The sequence below is a fragment of the Tachyglossus aculeatus genome, chromosome 21 (genome assembly GCF_015852505.1).
Source record: "Tachyglossus aculeatus isolate mTacAcu1 chromosome 21, mTacAcu1.pri, whole genome shotgun sequence".
In the NCBI taxonomy this organism is placed as follows: Eukaryota; Metazoa; Chordata; class Mammalia; order Monotremata; family Tachyglossidae; genus Tachyglossus; species Tachyglossus aculeatus.
The window spans coordinates 60,273,894-60,294,709 of record NC_052086.1 but is presented as its reverse complement, the minus strand read 5'-3'; the positions used below and the strand labels follow the sequence as shown (position 1 = coordinate 60,294,709).

Genomic DNA, 20,816 nt, shown 5'->3' with positions numbered 1-20,816 from the left:
TTCTCATTTAAACAAAGAGTAAAGGGAAACACAAACACAGACAGTGTTAGATGACGCAGGGATGAAATTGAAAATTGATCGAAAATCTGAATCTCCAAATACAAAGTCTAACAGAGTTAACAAGGAGAAGGTAGGTTTGGTGAACAATTACTCAAAGCTATTAAAGTTCCACAAGTTATAGTCAGGTCTCTGAGGCTATATTATGAAGATGAAAGTCAGTTCAGACTTCAGGCCTTGAGCCTCAGCATTATTTTTTTCTTAATTCCCCAAGCCTTGCAAATCAATAGATATGACAGGAGCTAAGAGCTTCAAGACACAACTTTGAAAGGACTAGGACACTGGTTCAAACGGAAGAAAGGCTGGCAAAAGACGAAAATTTTCAGACGGCACATGCGCTTAGGACAGTGCTGAGCACATAGCAAGCACTTAACAAATACCCTTATTATTAGAGATTAGGTTATTCACGCTTTTTTCTTCAGGGCTCATAGCTGAGTGGATCAGATACTCAAGAACTGAAGGAATGATAACCAAGAAGGGAAAGGCACAGCATAATGCCCAGGGGTGACCAGTTAATTCATCCATGTATCCTGGAATTCACCCTCTACCCAATGACCAATTGAACGATATCACACTCCAGGAAACTCTGGAAAAAATCCGCTCTATCCTTGACAGTAGCTAAAGGAGCATATCCATTGTCCATTACTCTGATACTCACTGGAAAAGGACTGTACAGACGGTGGCTTCACTTTTGTTGGTCTTATTTTCTTCTCCTCTGCAGCTGATTCCTTTACAATCTCTTCACCTCTCAGTTTACTATCTTCTTTACCTAGAATATATTGTAAGACCAAAGCTTTGGAGCTAAACAATGAGGGAAAAATGTGATAACCCACTAGAAGTGCTATGCCCCTTATCTCTTCTCCACAATCCGAAGCTAGATGGTCTAAGCTTCTTAAATAGATAACTAAAATCCTTTAGATTAGAAACAAACTACACAAAACACCTTACTATCCTCCTGGAGTTTACTCTTTAAATATTTGGAACCTACTTGGTACAAACAACTTACTTTAGAGCATTCCTGTATAAAATCTTTCTGAATCTCCATTCCCTGACATCATCATCATCATACTGAAGCAGCAGGGCTCAGTGGAAAGAGCCCGGGCTTGGGAGTCAGAGGTCATGGGTTCTAATCCCAGCTCCGCCACTTGTCAGCTGTGTGACTCTGGGCAAGTCACTTAACTTCTCTGTGCCTCAGTTCCCTCATCTGGAAAATGGGGATTAAGACTGTGAGCCCCATGTGGGACAACCTGATCACCTTGTATTCCCCCCCAGTGCTTAGAACAGTGCTTTGCACATAGTAAGCGCTTAACAAATGCCATTATTATCATCACAGTATTTATTGACTACCTCCCATAGGCATTCCTTCTATCCTGCATGCAAATAGAACCCTTGAAGTTAGAGTTCCTGATCCAACAGTACCACAAAATCCAACACTTTCCCAGAAAAAATGAAAAGGTTCATCACTGTTCAGCTTTAGGTCTGCTCTCCTGTTCACACCAAGTCACTAGAGTGCCTTTAAGACCAACATTGCTGTTTAATGTATTTTTAAGAAGTCAAATCCACAGGTGAAAGTTCTAAAATTACCGAATGTCACTGGGGAGAAGAGAGAATTCCCGTTCATTCCAAGATGTAAATTTGGCATTGCTGTCAAACTCCATAATGTAGTCTACAGATTTTGGGCATAGACAGTAATGAAAGGGGAGAGGATGATGACATTTTACTTAAAAACAGGAAAGCCATAAATCCAAAGTTGGGAGGGGGAGGGAATATCAACCAGGACTAAAAATAAAAATGCAAAATGGAATGAAGGCTGACACCGCTGGATGAGACAAGCTGTAAGTATCTGCCCCTCTTAATAATAATAATAATGATGGCATTTGTTCTATTTATTTTACGGCATTCTATTATTTATTCTTATTATTATTTATTATTATTTATATTATTATATTATTTATATGTTGCCATCTTGTACCTCCCAAGTACTCAGTACAGTGCTCTGCACACAGTAAGCGCTCAATAAATACGACTGATTGATTGACTGATTTGTTAAGCGCTCACTATGTGCGAAGCACTGTTCTAAGCGCTGGGGGGAACACAAGGTGATCAGGTTGCCCCACGTAGGTCTCACTGTCTTAATCCCCATTTTACAGGTGAGGTAACTGAGGCTCACAGAAGTGACTTGCCAAAGGTCACACAGCAGACATGTGGCGGAGCCGGGATTAGAACCCATGACCTCTGACTCCCAAGCCCGGGCTCCTTCCACTGAGCCATGCATAAGTGATGTTAATGGAATGGACTTTCACAATATTATAACCTGTAGAGATTTCGGAATATAATGGGACTCTTTTCTTTTCCCTCCAGTGAAAATTCAAAAGAAGGTGCAGATTGAATTGTAATGGCCTGGAGCCATGCTCGGGAAGAGCTTCACATGAGATTTGCTGCTTTAAAGAATTTAAGAAAACTCTCAATTTTGTGAGCACAGGTCATCCAGGTTGTTGAGGAGCTGTGCCCTTCCCAATACATGTGGGGAGGAGAGAGGCACTAGAACGTGCCCGACAATAATAATAATTGTGGTATTTGTTAAGCGCTTACTAGGTATCAGGCACTGTATCAATCAACTGTATTTATTGAGTGCTTACTTTCTGCAGAGCACTGTACTAAGCGCTTGGGAAGTACAAGTTGGCAACATATAGAGACAGTCCCTACCCAACAGTGGGCTCACAGTCTAAGAGGGGGAGACAGAGAACAAAACCAAACATACCAACAAAATAAAATAGAATAGATATGTACAAGCAAAATAAATAAATAGAGTAATAAATATGTACAAACATATATACAGGTGCTGTGGGGAAGGGAAGGGAAGGAGGTAAGATGGGGGGATGGAGGGGGGACGAGGGGGAGAGCACTGTACTAAGCCCTGGGGTGGATACAGAGAAATCAGCTTGGACACGGTCCCTGTCCCAAGTCAATCAATCAATCAATCAATCGTATTTATTGAGCGCTTACTATGTGCAGAGCACTGTACTAAGCGCTTGGGAAGTACAAATTGGCAACACATAGAGACAGTCCCTACACAACAGTGGGCTCACAGTCTAAAAGGGGGAGACAGAGAACAGAACCAAACATACCAACAAAATAAAATAAATAGGATAGAAATGTACAAGTAAAATAAATAAATAAATAAATAAATAAATAAATAGAGTAATAAATATGTACAACCATATATACATATATACAGGTGCTGTGGGGAGGGGAAGGAGGTAAGATGGGGGGATGGAGAGAGGGACGAGGGAGAGAGGAAGGAAGGGGCTCAGTGTGGGAAGGCCTCCTGGAGGAGGTGAGCTCTCAGCAGGGCCTTGAAGGGAGGAAGAGAGCTAGCTTGGCGGAGGGGCAGAGGGAGGGCATTCCAGGCCCGGGGGATGACGTGGGCCGGGGGATGACGTGGGCCAAGTGAGGCTCATAGTCTCAATTCCCATTTTACAGATGAGGTAACTGAGGCACTGAGAAGTGCAGTGACTTACCTAAGGTCACGCAGCAGACAAGTGGCAGAGCTGGGATTAGAACCCATGACCTTCTGACTCCCGGGCTCGTGGTCTACCCACTAGGCCACGCTGCTTCTCAACAGGCTATTTGCCTTCACTGGAAGAGTCGTGGCTTTCAGAAGGGCTTGGGCAGCCACCAGTGCTTGAAATGCCTAGTTCTATGCAACACTATAGGCTTTGCCGTTTATTGGCTCTGGCACACCACGTTGTCTACTGTTTGGGCAGTGTGCCCTGGCATGCTAACCTTCACCTCAAGAGTCACGGGGTAAAGGCTAAAGAAATCCCTCAGCATTTAAATTGAGTTGGAAAAGCTGAGAGTTGACTGTCTTCTGGATTCATTCATTCATTTAATCGTATTTATTGAGTGCTTACTATGTGCAGAGCACTGCACTAAGCGCTTGGGAAGTACAAGTTGGCAACATATAGAGACGGTCCCTACCCAACAGTGGGCTCACAGTCTAGAAGGGGGAGACAGAGAACAAAACAAAACCTATTAACAAAATAAAATAAATAGAAAATGTACAAATAAAATAGAGTAATAAATACATAGAAACATATATATACAGGTGATTCCCCTCCCAATATGTCCGTCCAAATTCTAGACATATAGTTCTGAGTTCACTTTGAAAGTGGGCACTATTCTAGTTTCCAGCTAATATATCAAAGCTCCAGATGATGGAGGGAAATCAGATTACCAGGAGATGCTGTTGTGAAAGTTGAAGAGGATGGTTTCAGGTAGACAGGTGCAGAGGCCTTCTCCTTACTGGAATTCACAGAACTTATTCTTTCACTTGCATGACTGGAAACAGAAGGCCTTCAGAGGACAAATTGTTCATTAGTCTGTGATTCAGAGAAGAGCTCTCACTAGCCTGTCTGTGTGGGAAGACAGCAAGTCTGCTGACGAAGATGCAGTTATTCAAGAGGGACAACTCAAACTGCAGCAGACAGAGATTTCTGAGGGTGGGCTGTATACCTCATCCTTCTCCACCTCCTCCTATAGTCTTTTCTAATGCAGTGAGGCTTTTAAACTTTTGGGGGCACGGATCAAATTCAGGGATTGCTACTGAAAAAATTCAACGCACTGCATATGGGAGTCAGCTCTAGGGTTTTGTTGGTGTTAAGCAACAGAAACAGCATTGGCATCCAAAAGGCACAGGTCTGCCCTCAAGAAACTTACATTTAAAACACATTATTACTAATAATAATTGCATTTGATCTGCTAGGACACGAGACAAGGACATTGAGTAAGACAAAGAACCAAGCCCTTCGGCATATAACCTTCAGCTTATTCTTCTGGCCTGATACTGTATGTGCTGACATTTGTTCATTTTCACTTCCAACAGAAACAGCTTCCCCTTTGCCATCTGTGGGTCTCCACCTTCTGACAGACATAGAACTAGCTCTTTGCCAAAATAAACCTTAGCCTTTCTGGTGAATAGTATCTGCTTAAGGCTTACCTCTGCCCAGTGCGGGCTAAATGAGCCCTGAAAATTGACTGGATAACTATAACAGCCTCTTCGTTCTCCGTGCAGGCAGCAGCCAAGCTGGAAGAACTATAACCGTGGGACGTACAGGAGCCCTGAAATGTAGTCATATAAAAGAAGGAAAAAGAGTGTAAATACATATTTGCCAGGCTGCCACTGAGCTGTATCACCTGGGTGTTAGAAAATGGAGCACAATCAATATTCCCTTCGTACAATGGACTGTTAGGTGGTCTGGGCCTAAATGCCATCCGGTTTATTGTTTGTGTCTGGTTCCAAGTGAGGGCAGATTCCCCTTTACTGACAATGAGTCCCATTACTCTCTATTGGCTCTCAGTTACCTCTAGACAAAATACATCTTGGCCTTTCTAGTGGGAAGCAACTGCTTCTGACTTAGCAATACTTGAGACTTTAAGACTTGAAAGGAATGAAGTAAAAGCCCTATATTTAATACAGATGGAACTGGAGACAGGTAGGGGAAATGGGAGGTTTTATCTATCAGCAGCAAGAAGACGGGCAGTTTTAATCTCCAGACCCCACGTGCAACTTAACCTCCAAACTACCTAAGTTTTAGGTCCACACCTGAGGCAAAATATGTTGCAGGTTGCAGCCAAAGAGCCTCCTGGGTGTCATAAGAGGGAAACGTGAAAAATGTCCAGTTCGTCCCCCAGTGATGAAATGTATGAAAAGAAGAAATGGAGAGACAGATGTAGGGTCTGTGTCCCACAGTCTTGATGGTTACCTTATTTGGAAGTCCACACACAGTGGGAGATTTTGGAACAAGTGTATTATTTGATAACAGCCTCTGCCGTACTAAATGTCCCCTGAAAGCTGCCTGAAGCACTTCAGCCGCCTAGCAGGGAGAGAGAGAAATGAATGTTAATTCCCTGAAAAGCTGGCAGCTACAAATTAAAGCAGACTCCTGCCGGGAGAAGTAGCCCAGCAGAAACAATGACTTCTCACAGTACTGCACAATCGGTGAAGTGTTTAAGAGACACCTTCTTTGCCTTATTCAAACATATATTGTAAAAGAAAGGTTCCAGTACACACTGTAGAAGAAACCCAAAGATGTTCAACCCCTAAAATTAACTGAATGCAGGAATCTGGGAATTTGAACAGGATGGCAATTAAAAATTCTAGCTGCTAAAATAGCTCATATTTTTCAGATATCCATATGCTCATGTTTTTAAGTTAGAGTTCAGTTCCCAAAAGCCTTAACTAACTTCTTCACATACATTTCTTACAATTAAGAGGTCTTTAAGGATGGGCAAAATACAGTCCATCTTCCTCTATTCTGATGACTAGGTTCATGACAAACCCTGGAATAAGGAAAACCTGCATTTTGATTCTCACACCTTGACCAGTGCCACATGTATTTTCACAATCATTTTTTTCTGAAAACATAGCCTGCTGTATCCAGACCCAAACTGTCAGAGAATGAACCCTAATTCTGCCATCACGTCCTATCCAAAATGGGAAATGAAACGTGTTTTGGAGAAGTCATTGTATGTACTCTTTCCTTAAATTTTTTTAAAGTTATTTTTATTAGAATTGTGTAAGGGAATTTCACAAGCCCTGTAATCATATCATGAAGCACATCAAGAACAGAAAGTGGGTAAGTGTAACACTGCCTTGACTAATTGATTGTTAAATCCCTAGTTCTCCTCTACATTTAGAAGATGACATTTCTGACAGTGATATTTAACCGTGGACGAATTGCCAATCTGTTTTTATTGTCTGTTGCAAAATTCTCAGAGTTTCAAGAGGGACCTGCAGACTACCCTCACTTTGAAAGAATAACAGACAGTGAGACGCAACCAAGCCACAGACTCAGCGTCGAATTAGAGGTCTAGACATCTGTCACAGCTGTCATGTAAAAAGGAAGGATTTTAAGTAAAAACAAATAAAAGAAAGGTGAGAGAACTCCCAAGTAAAAGGGAACATGAGAGCTGAAAAAGCGCAAGAGGATCAGCCCACTATGGTCAAAGAGATGAACAGAATAGGAGGTGTAAGCACGATCATCAAGAGCCACAAATATTGGGTTTCTACAGATCACAGTACAAGGTATTAAGCATTCACTGGTACTTTAAGAGCGACCTGTCTCTATTTGCAAAGAGCTCGCAATCTAATAGAAGTGATGAAACACACAAACCACATAAATGTATATAGGTGTACACACACATATACATACAAGCACAAGTATGTGAAAGTGATGTGCAAAATTAGAAATATTTAAAGGTTGTTTCAAACATTTCAAATGTACGATGTAAGCTTTACGTTCAGTGATGAGGAAGAATGTAGTTAAATAAGCATCATCTACCTATCTACACCTATAGATAGATGATGGATAGATTAATTATAGATAGGTATCAATGAGATGACGGTAAAATGGGCACCATGGATTGAGCTGGCAGATAGGAAAGTGGATTGGTAAATCAGGGAAAGTTTCACGGAGGTGTTGAAGCTGAAGATTTAGCAGCATTTCAGTGACTCGGGACAGATGGCAATCCCAAGTGGATTCCAGCCTCTGATTGTAGCCAGCAGCCTGACTATTACAACTCTAGAGCAAAAAATAGCCGTGTATTTGGGGTTGAAACAAGATACCTTTCCAAATTATACGAAATGGTAGAACCACCCTGGTTGACTCTAAGATGAATTCTGCCAAGATCTCCTCAACAGAGGTGGAAGCAAGAAAAAATGGGGGAAAATGAGGGGAAACCCAAAGCTCTTAAAGAACAGGAAATAAGCCCTTTTCCTCTCTCCTCCTAGAAAAAGGGGTCTGGTGCTATATAAAGAGGCCATCTGGGCCAGCTACATTGTCAGAACAACTACTTTCATTCTTCCTCATCATTAAACATAAAACTTACATCACGCATATGAAATGTTTGAAACAACCTTTATATGTTTCTGATTTTACATGTCACTTTCTCATTTTAAATGTAATGATGGGATCAGTTTTAAATTAAAAGTGAGAGGACAATAAGACCTCCTTAAAACTCTCCAAATTAATAAAAAAGACCTGTCACTTCATGATATTGCTGCAATAACCCACACTTACCTCATCCAGCTCAACCTCCTTTTTCTGAAATTGACCAAAAAAAATCTAAATTAACATCAGTATGTCTTATGAACTTATAAAATCACAATTTCCCCAGCAGCTTCCATATTTTTTCTTATCACTAAAAAATCAACAAGAGGTTTGAAAAACTCAACTTCAGAATCAAAATAAACTGACAATATGCACAACATCATTTTTTTTCCCTAGAAGCTCAAAGCCTTTCACATATATTATCTCATATATCTTCACAATATCCTTTTGGGGCAGGGATAGAGTACTGGCAGATATTATTATTTCCACCTTGTAGATGGGGAAACTGAAAAGGTAAAAGATTTGCTCAAATGAAAGAGCCAGAAATATACCTTTAGTCTAATGCTCTTTTCATTTCTTTGGCTATCTTATGAGAGGCTTGAGCTTTATTAATAGTATATGCAAAAAACTTCACATATTTGGATAAAAGCCCAAAGAAGTCACAAAGTAAAATTTTTTCACTAAATAACTGTAAGCAACTATCAGCTTAACATGATTATGGCACGTCTCATGAGAAAAACATCAAAATGATTTAATCTGATTTACTCTTTAGGTAATCTTTATTTGCAATCAGGTGCATTGTGAGGGAGCTATTTATGCTTAATTCTATTTTATAAAAACGAGGAATTAGTGCCTGGTGACTCTGAAGCAACCTGGCAACTTCTATACCCCAACCTTTTAATATTATAGAGCCACAACCAGAGGCTTTGTGATACACTCTTGGAGATGCTGTTGAAGGTAGTTTTCAAATTTCTAATTTTATAAGATACATAAAAAATGCTGAAATGAAAACATTTTCAAATATTACCCTTGCTTAGAGTCCTAACTGACTTTATGGGTAAAAATTTTGAGGTGAATTTGTACGCGCCATATCTTGTGGTACAAACTTGAGGGTTGTTTTGAAAGAAACTTTCCCTACTTCATACCTGAAAAGAATAACTTTTTCAAACTCTACCATTTGTATGCAATAGATCTTCAGTTTTATATGAGTTTTAGTTGATGATTCGTTCTCTTGTTTTTAGCGGGAGCCTCAGAGCCTACCGAGGATTTAGCAACAAGTGATTTTTTTTTTAAGTGACATACATGCCAACTCTATGGGGATATTAGGGGCAACTGCACCTGCAGTTTTATAGTGAGGTAGTGTTGCCTAGTGGAAGGAGCACAGGATCAAGAGCCAGAAGACCTGGTTATAGTCCCAGTTCTGCCACTTGCCTACTACATATGACCTTGGACACGGCAATTAACTCTGTGCTTCACTTTCCATAAAATGGGGATAAAATACTTGTTCTCCCTCTTAGACCATGTATCCCACGTGGGACAGGGACTGTGACTGATCTGTTTGTCTTGTACCTACTCCAGTACTTAGCAAAGTGCTTGGTACAAGATAAGCCTTTAATAAATGCCATTACTGTTACATTTGTTGAGCTGGATTCCCGAACTTGTTGAGATGAGCTGAGAATTTTTAAAGCGGCCTGAAAAGTCCCCAAATGATGGCTTTCTGGTCTGTCGGCTTTTTAAAACCTGTCTCCTCTCCCAGTCCCATCCTCACCACTGCACTCTACATTTAAACTTGGTACCCAGATTCAGGAATCCAACCACCACTCAAAGAACAGGCTATTTCAAATTTACCACCTCATTTATTTTCTGTTTACTCCACTAAATCACAAGCTATCAGAACTTGAATTTTTTTAATGCAGCTACATAACCAAATGGGGGAAAAAACAAAAGCAAAAAATCCTGCCCCACACCTCCTTGCCATTCATCCACTCACTTCTGTTCCAGGCCCGTAATGGAAATAAAAGGGGAACAGGGGGGAAGTGAAAGGTCAAGACACTGATAAAGATTCTGGGGGTATGTAAATGCAAGAGATAAAGGAACTGCTACTAGTGTCAGGAATGGCAAATGGATAGCAAATAGGCTAACAAGGATGCGAGGCATTTCCTGACCCTTTCTTCCCCTTCCTTTTATGGGCCAGGAGGCTTCTCTACACTCTCAGAGGTGACTATAAGCTCGATGTGGGCAGGGAATGTGTCTCTTTATTGCTGTATTGGTCTCTCCCAAGCACTTAGTAAAGTTTTCTGCACACAGCAAGCTCTGCACACAGCAAGCACTCAATAAATACAATTGACTGAATGAATGAATGATGACAGATAACCCCTGAAGACCTGCCCAGGAAAACAAATTAATTCCACTTTATTTCCAAGGTTCTTTTGTCCCAAACTCAGGCACCAAAAAGGCTACCTGACTAAGACCTCATTTTCTCTAGCCACTCTCCCCTCTGCGTTGCCTATGCACTTGGCTGTGTATCCCTTTAGCCCTTTGATACCTCAGCCCCGAAGCCCTCATGTACATATCCTTATACATTACTATCTCCCCTACCTGCAATTTATTTTACTCTGTCTCCCCCTTAAGATGGTAAGCTTCTTTCTGAAAGGGACTGTCTACTATCTCTATGCAGATGATTCCCAAATCTACATCTCTAGCCTTGACCTCTCTCCTTGCCCGTAATCTCGCATATCCTCCTGCCTTCAAGACCTAACTACTTGGATGTCCTGGTGACACGGCAAATCAAAAATGTCTAAAACTGAACTCCTCATCTTCCCACACAAGCCCTGTCTTTCCCCTGTCTTTTCCATCACTGTACACACCACGATCCTATCTCACACGGCAGGGAATGTGTCTGCTAACTCTATTGTATTGTACTTAGAAAGGTGCTCTGCCCATAGTAAGCGCTCAATAAATACCACTGATTGATTGATCACACGTTACATTATGGCTGAATTCCACTTTCCCCATGTGGTAAATATGTGACACTTAAAGGTCTGCTTTGCTTTCCTAGTATTTACACTGTACACAAACTTTAACAGCTAAGCAGCATCTCTAGTGTCTACTTAATTACCCTATGGGCATATTTTGGACTCTCCTGTTCTCTCTCCTCTACGTTAAATTATTGTGCACTAATCCAGTTAAGCGATACTTACCAAATAACAAAACCTGTCCCTATTGCAGAACAGCAAAGGTAAAGTTCCCACCTCTCAAGTGTAAAATGCAGTTTGTTTATTATCTAGGGGCCTAAAGAAATATTCAAATGGAAGGCTATTTGTCCAGGAATTAAATAAAGATTCTTTATTTCAAGTGTTTATTATTTATTAAGGTATTCATTATTTATTTAAGTAATTCTTTTTTGCAACGTTTCTCTCTCTCACCAACAACTTTTTCCACATGCACTCTCTTCTGCCTGGAACTACCTTTCCCTTCACAACTGGCAGACCACTGCTATTCCCATCTTCAAGGACTTTCTAAAATCACATCTTCTTCTGAGGCCTTCTCTGGATAACCTCATCTCCCCACCATTTTCCCCTCCCCGACTGCCACTTTGGCATTTCCACATTATCTGCATCCCTGGGTATTCACACCTCTCTGCTACTCTTCAGTACTAATCTGAATGCCCTATTGCTTCTTCCTACCTGCAATTTATTTCTGTGTCTGTCTCCAAACTCCTTGAGAATAGGGATTAGGTCTGCTAACTCTACTGTACTCTCCCAAGTGCTAAATTTACAATTCTCTAACAAAGTAAGCACTCAGTAAATACTACTGATTTTTTTTTGCCGTCGGGTAACTTCAGAACACCCTAAAACAGAGTGGCTAGATGATTCATAGGATCCCTTAGTTCTTTTAGAGAAGTTTCACCTTGCTCCTGTATGCCTTCCAGTGAGCCTGAAGGATTCTGGCAGCTTTATCCCTTCTTGGATCTTCATTTTCCTCTTCAGAGCACTCAGATGTGGGCAGAGAGGGCAGATCACTTGAATTTTCTGCAGGACCTTCTTTTGTAAATTCTTCTTGGACCTGTAAGAATTTAAGGCTTACAAAAATGGGCCTTGGGGATAAGTGGGTTGGGGAGGGAAAGGACCAGAAAAAAAGGACAGATCAGCATCAGGCCTGCTGGCAAGCCATTACTTGGCCCGGTTGGCAGGACATTTCTGTCTTGCTTTCTAATGGAATGAGGAGCTGTATCCACACTGTTCAGTTGAACACTTGAAAAAAATATTTGGTGAGAGGCATAGGAAAGAGCGTAAATTGGATCTGAAATTAAATTTCATTAAAATGTCTCAATTCTCTTCTGGCAGTAACCTTTCTGTTGGAAAAAAAAAATTACATCATCTGAGACATTGCCAGCATAATAATAATGCTTTACGGTTGTGTCTTTTTTTGTCACATCTCAAAGTGGCTTCCTGACATTATCTAATTTGTTCTTCCTACACCCCCAAGGAGATAAGTAGATGGCAAATTGGAAGCTTAAACACCAAGAGGTTAATCAGTTTGCTGAGTTCACATAGTAAGTTAGCAGCATTAATAGGAACAGAATTTAGAATGTCTGCTTTCCAATCAGCTGTCCTGTCTGATCAACACAATATTCTTACTTAATTTCAAACTCTGGGCCAGATCTTGACAGGTGAGCTAGATTATTCCTGAGTGAAAAATGGGAAACAAAGAATGTAAATTGCATCCTTCACACCACATGTAACTTGCATTCTGGTCTCCTTGTACTCCCCAAATACATCACACCTTTGGCATGATTTTCCAGCAAAATTCCATTCCCTGTGTTTTAAATAGCAGGAAAAAAACCCCCCAGAAATGCTTGTACATATCTATTCTATTTATTTTATTTTGTTCGTATGTTTGGTTTTGTTCTCTGTCTCCCCCTTTTAGACTGTGAGCCCACTGTTGGGTAGGGACTGTCTCTATATGTTGCCAATTTGTACTTCCCAAGCGCTTAGTACAGTGCTCTGCACATAGTAAGCGCCCAATAAATACGATTGATGATGATGATAATGATGATGGGGTTGCAAATAGGGTTAAAGTCCCATATTCTTTTTTCATTTTACCTTAACCTGGTAGTCATAAGAAAATTAAAAAGATAAAATAACACACAACTCATTGGGTTACAGAGAGAACAGCCCAAGTTTGCATCCAGTGAGTCAAGCATTAAGTATCATCATTCCCCTAACATGGGAATCCTGTCTTCATTTTTATAGTGCTTAACTTCATACAAGTAATGACCATAAAAAAGAACCTTGCATCTCATATTATAAATACAAATCACTAAGTTCAGCGGAAATACAAAATGTTAGAAAAAGACCTCAGAGGGGAAGCGCTCCAAGAGCTATTAAAAAAAAAATTTTACCACCAGGCAAAGCGCCTAAGCCAGACAGTTTGACGACTGACTTTAACAAACCTCTGCCCAGAAGTGATTAGTCGGCTGTTATTAGATATGTGCGACCATCACACATTATTACCTTCCAAATTCTCTTAACTGGCCCTCGGTATTCCTACTCCGTCACTCCCTCTTGGCGCTAGAGTTAACGCTGACTTCTGCCCTACTGAATAAGGAAACAAATGCCTAGTCCATTTGCTGCCAGTGAGATTAAAGCAGATAATCACAGTCACAACTGATTAAAAATCGGGATGGTTTTACCCACCAGACTCTCATGTGGAAACTTAAGTTTATTTAATATGCTCCTCAACCTTGAGCTGGAGGAGAGAATGGAATGTTTACTCACACTAACCCGGGCATAGTTCTATTCATTTTGACACACTGTATATATTTCAAGGCCTCGAGGCGATGGCTTTAGATCTGACAAATGGGTCACTTCGCTCTACTCAACTCACATAGTATTACTAAAAGCTAACTAGAAACACTCGAGAAGCATTTCTTGTGCCTAGAGGAATGTGCTGGTTCTAGCCACTGATCCCACCTGTCCTTCAATACTATGTCAAAAATTATTAGTTCTTCATTTTAGAAGTAATTAGAAGCTGTTAAAATTCGTCACTTTAAAAAAAAAAAAAAAGCCCTTGGAAAATGTAATTGCTAGAATGTAGTTCATAGAAGGTAAATCTTACAAACTGAAAGAATGCTCTGAACCCTGAAGGAAGAAAAATTAAACTGCCCCTGACACAAGCCAACGGATCTGAATATCTGAAATTAGGGTTCACTGCTATCTCCTCTGATGCAGTTGCAGTCTGTTAAGCATAAGGTGGGAGATGCCAACATCTTCCCCGGATTTTCCTCTCTTTCAGAAGTTGGAATGCATTTCAACCACTGGAGAGATCGGGTTTGTGGGATATGGAAAAAAAGCCAAAAGAAAAATGAAGGCTTTTTAAATCTAAAAATACCAATCACATTTCCCAAACTAATCAATTCAGTCCTGCTTGCTGATTTCAGGATTCCCTGAGAACAAGATAAATCAAGAAGATGAACTGCTAGGAATCCCTGCTGATATGGAAATTTAACTGAGTAAATGGTGGTCTTAATTCCCAAATTACTAAAGTAAACATAAACTTAAAACATAAACATTAAAACAAAAAACTTTTGGGGAGACTTCAATGAAAATTGAGCTCACATCTAGAGATGTTCTTGTACTAGTAATGTTGGCAGGCCTATTCCTAGGCAAACACTCTGCCTTTTAAGTAGCTCCACTGTATTTTGAGTCTCCCCTCTTTTGACTATAATCTACTTTATGGTATTCATACTACACCTAAAACTGAGTAGGGTGTGTGGATATAAATAAGCCTGAAGGAGGTATACTACTGGCCCCTGAAAGAGCTTAGAATAAAGAAGAAAATAAATTCCTGCCTCTATTTGGATCCAGCACATAGGAATAACAGTGGAAATTCATAGCTCTAAGTATATAATTTACTACTGAGAGAAGACAGTCTATCTCTTCTTTATCCACCTAAATAAGCATGCTGACAAGGCAAGAAAACAAGACAGACTTGTTTGTCTCTACCTCTACTGAAGACTTACGGAAAGTCTTAGGGGAAAGAATTTAAGAAGTCTGCAAAATACCAGGACAAACTTTGATCTAAACTACAAATCGCAAGTAAAAGACATCTCCAGTTATGTTGTGCTTTGAAAAACGATGGTTTCCTATTAGGCAAAAAGAACACGGAATTTTTAGTGAAATGATGAAATGAACACTTGTTGTGCCTAATAGGTTTTTGGGTGGCCTAAAATAACTAACAACTCAACTGGTTAACAACTTGGCAGGCCAAGACTTATGCTATGATAAACCATGTTGTTATTCAACCATAGAAAGTAATGACTCATGTTAAACTCACTCACAATTCCAATAGTTAATTGCTCCTTTACTGACTTCCCCGCGCACTCTAGCATCTCACCGCGATGAAAATTTAGCTCACATCTAGAGATGTTCTTGTACTAGTAATGTTGGCAGGCCTATTCCTAGTCAAACACTCTGCCTTTTAAGTAGCTCCACTGTATTTTGAGTCTCCCCTCTTTTGACTATAATCTACTTTATGGTATTCATACTACACCTAAAACTGAGTAGGGTGCGCAGATATAAATTAATCTGATCTGAAATGTGAAAAATATGGAATAGTTTTTATTCTACCATTCATGTTATGAGGTGCCCTGGGGTTTCCTCTTTGCCACCAATCCAATATTTGGGGCTCTCTCCTAATACTGGGGAATAATTCAGAGCAAATGTCAGATGCAAGCCTCTAGCAAACAGGGATTTCGGGAAAATGATAACAGACATACAGAAAACAGCTAATTACCCCTAATCACTGGAAAAGCCACTGAGCATTATTCAGGTTGCAATATAACATACTTAAAAAACAACCACAAAAACATACCTTGGGGATTAGAACATATAACGTTCCTTATTTAATATGAAAAATGTTTTCAAGAAGGGATGAGAAAAGAATTACTTTGCTTAAACAGGTACTTCTGCATTTACTTGGAAAAAATGGAGTAAAATTCGAACTAGAATTGAGGTAATAAGGCTTTCCAAATTCTCTAATTTTTTGCCCCTGTTTTTTAAATATCCATTTCCACCTGAGGAACTCGGCGATTCCATGTCTGTAACAGAAAGGAGAAGGAATCCTAATATAAGTAAATAAATCTACCTGACTAGGAGAAAAGAAAATTAGTCACTGCCAACTGACAATTCAATAAGAAAATCTTCAGCCTTGTTAAAAAAGAAATGTATTTTCATTTACATGGGGTGTGCTGCTATAGTAACTGAATAGCTTCTTCAAAAATAATTGAAATCTAATGACTGTGGCACAAGAACTCATGGAATTCTTTTTTTCCTCCAAGTGTTGTGCTTCAAATATCTGTGTTCTCAGACCTACTTTTCAACATCATTAAAAGTATCGTTTTGCAAAAACACTCGTACTTAAAATGACCAGATGTTTCACATTAGGTGGGATGGACCAGAAATTTTCCCTGCAGACCTTCCATCCAAAATCCATAAGGTTCTGCTTTCACTATGCTGGCGGCAATGGCTGAGGCTGAGGTTGCAGTATAGAGAGACAGCAGAAGATGCATCAGAGTTTTTCTCTTTGTTGGTTTTCCTTTCCCGCCATTTGGGCCTTACCCTCTAGACACCCCCACTGTTTGTCACCCACGATACCTCCCAAAAATCTGATCACCTTTCACGTATTTCTTCCACTGGTACAGTGGATATAGCGTGCTGGGAGTCAAAAGGCCGTGGGTTCTAATCCTGGCTCTGCCACTTGTCTGCTGTGAGGCCTTGGGCAAGTCACTTCTCTCTGGGCCTCAGTTACCTCATCTGTAATATGGGGATTGAGACTGTGAACCCCATATGGGACAGGGACATATGGGACACGTCCCATACGGAAATCCCAGGGTTTAGTACAGTGCCTGGCACATAGTAAGTGCTTAACAAATACCACAATTATTAATATTATTATTATTAGAGAAATGAATTTCTCTTTTAACCCATGTATTCACTCAGTCACTAAATAATCTTCTCGATTCTATCAACACATCTCCAGAATTCAATCTTTTCTCTCCACACACACTGCTTCCACACTGATTCACTCCCTTGTCACAGCCCATCTTAATACTGTATTAGTCTCCTCACTTGACACCCCCAAGCCTCACATCTCTCCAGTCCCTTCCTCTCTCTGCTACCTGAATCATTTTTCTAAATATTATTTTGTGCACTTCGTCCTCCTCCTCAAGTGTCTCCAATGGTTGCCCATCCCTCTCAACATCCATCAGAAACTCAACGCACTCAATCAGCTCTTTCCCCCTTACTTATTCTTGATCCTCTCCCGCTTACAACAGTCTTTGTTTCACTCCTCTGATACCACCTCACTCACTGTCTCTTACTCTCATCTCACCCACCAACGGTCCCTTGCTCATACCCTGCCTCCTGCCTGAAACTCCCTCCCACTTCCCATCTGCCAGATCATCATTCTCCTCATCTAAAATCCTATCTCCTCCAGAAGCCTTGGTTGACTTAGATCTCATCCCCCGCACCCCAATTTTCCACTAGATTCTAAGCGCCTTGAGGTCAGAGATCATGTCTACCAACTCCACTGTATTATACTCGCCCAAGTGCTCTGCATACAATAAGCCCTCAGTAAATACCACTGCTTGATTGACTGATTTTCCCTCCTACTGTCTCACCTGTGCATTAAGACCCACCCCTTGAGCACTTGGTATACACCCCATCCCAACAGCATTTACTTATAGTATGAATATTTACCTCTATTTCCGTATCGCACAAGCCGGTAACCTTGGCATTGTCCTTGATGTACCTCTCTTACTCAACCCACATATATACAGTCTGTCAGCAAATCCTGTCAGTTCTACCTTCACAACACGGCTAAAATCTGCCCTTTCCTCTCCACTGAAACTGCTACTACCCTGATCCAAGCACTTATCCTACCTCTCCTTGACTACTTCATTTGACTCCTGGCTAACCTCTCTACCTCCTGTCTCTCCCCACTCCAGTACACACTTCATTCTGCTGCCTGGATCAGTTTTCTTAAAAAAGTTCCATCCACGTCTCCCTACTCAAGAACATCCAATGGTTGCCCATCCACCTCCACTTCAAGCAGAAGCTCCTTACCATCGACTTTAAAAGCACTCAAATCAGCTTGCCCCCGCCTACCTTACCTCACTGATTTCCTACTTCAGCCTAGCCCATTCACTTCGCTCCTCCAGCGTCAGTTTGCTTACTGTTCCCTGATCTCGTCCATCTTACGGCCAAACCCTTTTCCACATCCTCCCTCTGCCCTGGAACTCCCTCCCCATCCATATATGCCAGACCATCACTGTCCCCACCTTCAAAACCTTATTAAGCTCACCTCCTCTGGGAAGCCTTCCCCATTAAGTCCTCTTTCCCCCTATTTCCTCTCCCTTCTTTGTCGCCTATGCACTTAGATCTGTACCCTTTTAGCACTTAACATTCACCTCACCCTCAGCCCCACAGCACTTAAAAACACATCTGTAATTTACTTACTTATTTTAACGTCTGTCTTCCCCTCTAGACCATAAGCTCGTTGTGGACAGGGAACTTATCTACCAAGTCCTGTACTGCACTCCCCTAAGCATTTAGTACAGTGCTCTGCACTCCAGCGCTTAGAAGTGCTCATAGTAAGCGCTTAACAAATGCCATCATTATTATTATTATTATTATAAATACCACTGACTGTTGCAGGATTTGGTGAAAAACAACTCCAAGCTGACCCCCTTCGTAATTTGGAAAACTCCAATCATGTTTCCTCTCAACTTTCATCTTTACAGACTGCAGAAACCTAAAAGCATCTCCTTCCTCTGACCATTTTATTTGCTACACTTCACCTCTTGGCTCCAGCTCAAATGTGACTGCATTCATTCTCCTCCAGTCTAGACTGATAGTGTTGCCCAAGATCATATTCTCGGAACATCAGTCAGGACACGTCTCACCCACTGGCTTCTTGTATCCCTCCAAATCCAACAAAAATTCCCCACACTCGGTGTCAGTTCTCTCAACCAATTTGTCTCACCTTACGTACGTGTTCTCTGTATCATCATCAATGGTATTTATTGAGCACCTATGTGCAGCTCACTGAATTAAGCACTTGGCAGAGTGCAATACAACAGAATTGGTAAGAATGTTCTTTGCCCTCAGTGACTTTACCTTAATTCCCCAGGTCGCACTTTTCACTCCTCTCGAACTAACTCTGTAACTATGCCTTGCTCTTGCCTCTCCACCCTTCATCCCCTTGCCCATGCTGGTCTCCCAGGCTGCAACTCCATCCTTCCACAAATTCAGCACTACTCGAATTTGATGCTCTTCCAGAATCCCAACACCTACAACATATTTTTCCCAACTAGTTCCCAGAACTCCTAATCACACAAACCCACCAGCAATCTCCGGCACTTAAGCACTTATTTATATCCACTCTGAGCACTTTTATATACATGCTGTTTACTGTATATTCAATTATTTCCTTGAATTACTTCATTTGTAAATGTTTTTCATATATGCCTCCCCCATTAGAGTATAAGCTTCTAATGGGCACTTGTTTGTTTATACTTTCCAAGTACTTAACATAATCGTTGTGGGCAGGGACCGTGTCTGCTAACTCTGTTGTAGTGAACTCTTCCAAGTGCTTAGCACAATGTTCTGCACATAGTAAGTGCTCAATAAATGCCACTGATTGATTATGCATTGACCCAATGGGTGCTCAATAAATAATAATAATGGTATTTGTTAAGCGCTATGTGCGAAGCATTGTTCTAAGCACTGGGGGGATACAAGGTGATCAGGTTGTCCCATGTGGGGCTCACAGTCTTAATCCCCATTTTACAGATGAGGGAACTGAGGCACAGAGAAGTTAAGTGACTTGCCCAAAGTCACACAGCTGACAATTGGCGGAGTCGGGATTTGAACCCATGAACTCTGACTCCAAAGCCCGTGCTCTTTCCACTGAGCCACGCTGCTTCTCTAATAATATGCTATGACTACTACTACAACTAATACTACTACTATGACTAGTAAAATTGTGCCTTTCATTTTGTTTTTTATGCGTTCCCTGATGAGAACCAGTACTTTGCTGGCTTTCTGACTGTCAGCAATTTACTCTCCCAGAAAGAAGTGCAGCAAATCAATGGTCTAGAAAATACACGGTGAAAAGTTATAAAAAGGGATGCAGATTTTGCAGCTAAAGTAGAAATTCTGCAAGCCCGATGACTTTAAGACCTACATGTAGAGTTGTGCTAAATCTTTATGAAATTAACTCTTTACTTTTCTGTACAATTCTTTACATTCAAGAGGAGAAAACCCATTTTTTCTTATGCTTTTTGCCAGGGATCTGCTCATAGTAACTGCACATGGTGTTGTGTTTTTTTTTCAAAAAACCAAAACATAAAGCTTAAAATGCTATGTATACCAAAACATAGAGACTGTTCTGTGGGACTGTCAAAGAAATTGGTTTTCTGGCCATGGATATTAGATTAATGTAACATAAATGGATTTGGGTTTATAAATCAAGGGTTAAGGATGCTGGAGAGCATCTCGGTGTCTGAATGAGGTGAGTGAGGGGAAAACAGAGTTATACCTCAAGGGCTCTTTCCATGGAGTCATCTGCAACTGTTCTGCTTTCTTTGAGCTCTGGCATCTTCATGGTAAGACTCTGGGCTTCATCTCTAAAGGGAGAAGGCACAAAACAACTGTAGCTCAAGATCAGAATTTTTCTTTTGGCCTGTGACATTGAAAGAATGGTTCAAAGCAACAAACACTTATTGTCTTGAATGAAAGCACTGGGGATGACCTAAGATGAGTAGAATCTAAATGGCTTTAATGATATGTTGAAGCTGACATA

The 20,816-nt window shown here is 40.8% G+C and overlaps 1 protein-coding gene across 2 annotated transcripts in view; it reads right to left on the bottom strand.

Annotated features, from left to right (window-relative positions):
- The window catches only part of IQCE (IQ motif containing E), a 70,790-nt gene that overhangs the window by 3,505 nt on the left and 46,469 nt on the right, over window positions 1–20,816 (bottom strand). Inside the window, exons 14-21 of one of the 2 annotated variants that reach the window (XM_038763121.1) lie at window positions 20,553–20,640; window positions 16,027–16,050; window positions 11,859–12,014; window positions 8,139–8,162; window positions 5,823–5,933; window positions 5,057–5,178; window positions 4,295–4,413; window positions 716–826 (exon numbers count right to left, since the gene is read on the bottom strand). In XM_038763121.1, coding sequence (XP_038619049.1) covers window positions 716–826; window positions 4,295–4,413; window positions 5,057–5,178; window positions 5,823–5,933; window positions 8,139–8,162; window positions 11,859–12,014; window positions 16,027–16,050; window positions 20,553–20,640 — 755 coding nt within the window. The remainder of the gene's footprint in view (window positions 1–715; window positions 827–4,294; window positions 4,414–5,056; window positions 5,179–5,822; window positions 5,934–8,138; window positions 8,163–11,858; window positions 12,015–16,026; window positions 16,051–20,552; window positions 20,641–20,816) is intronic. The other variant, XM_038763120.1, reaches the window with a different exon arrangement.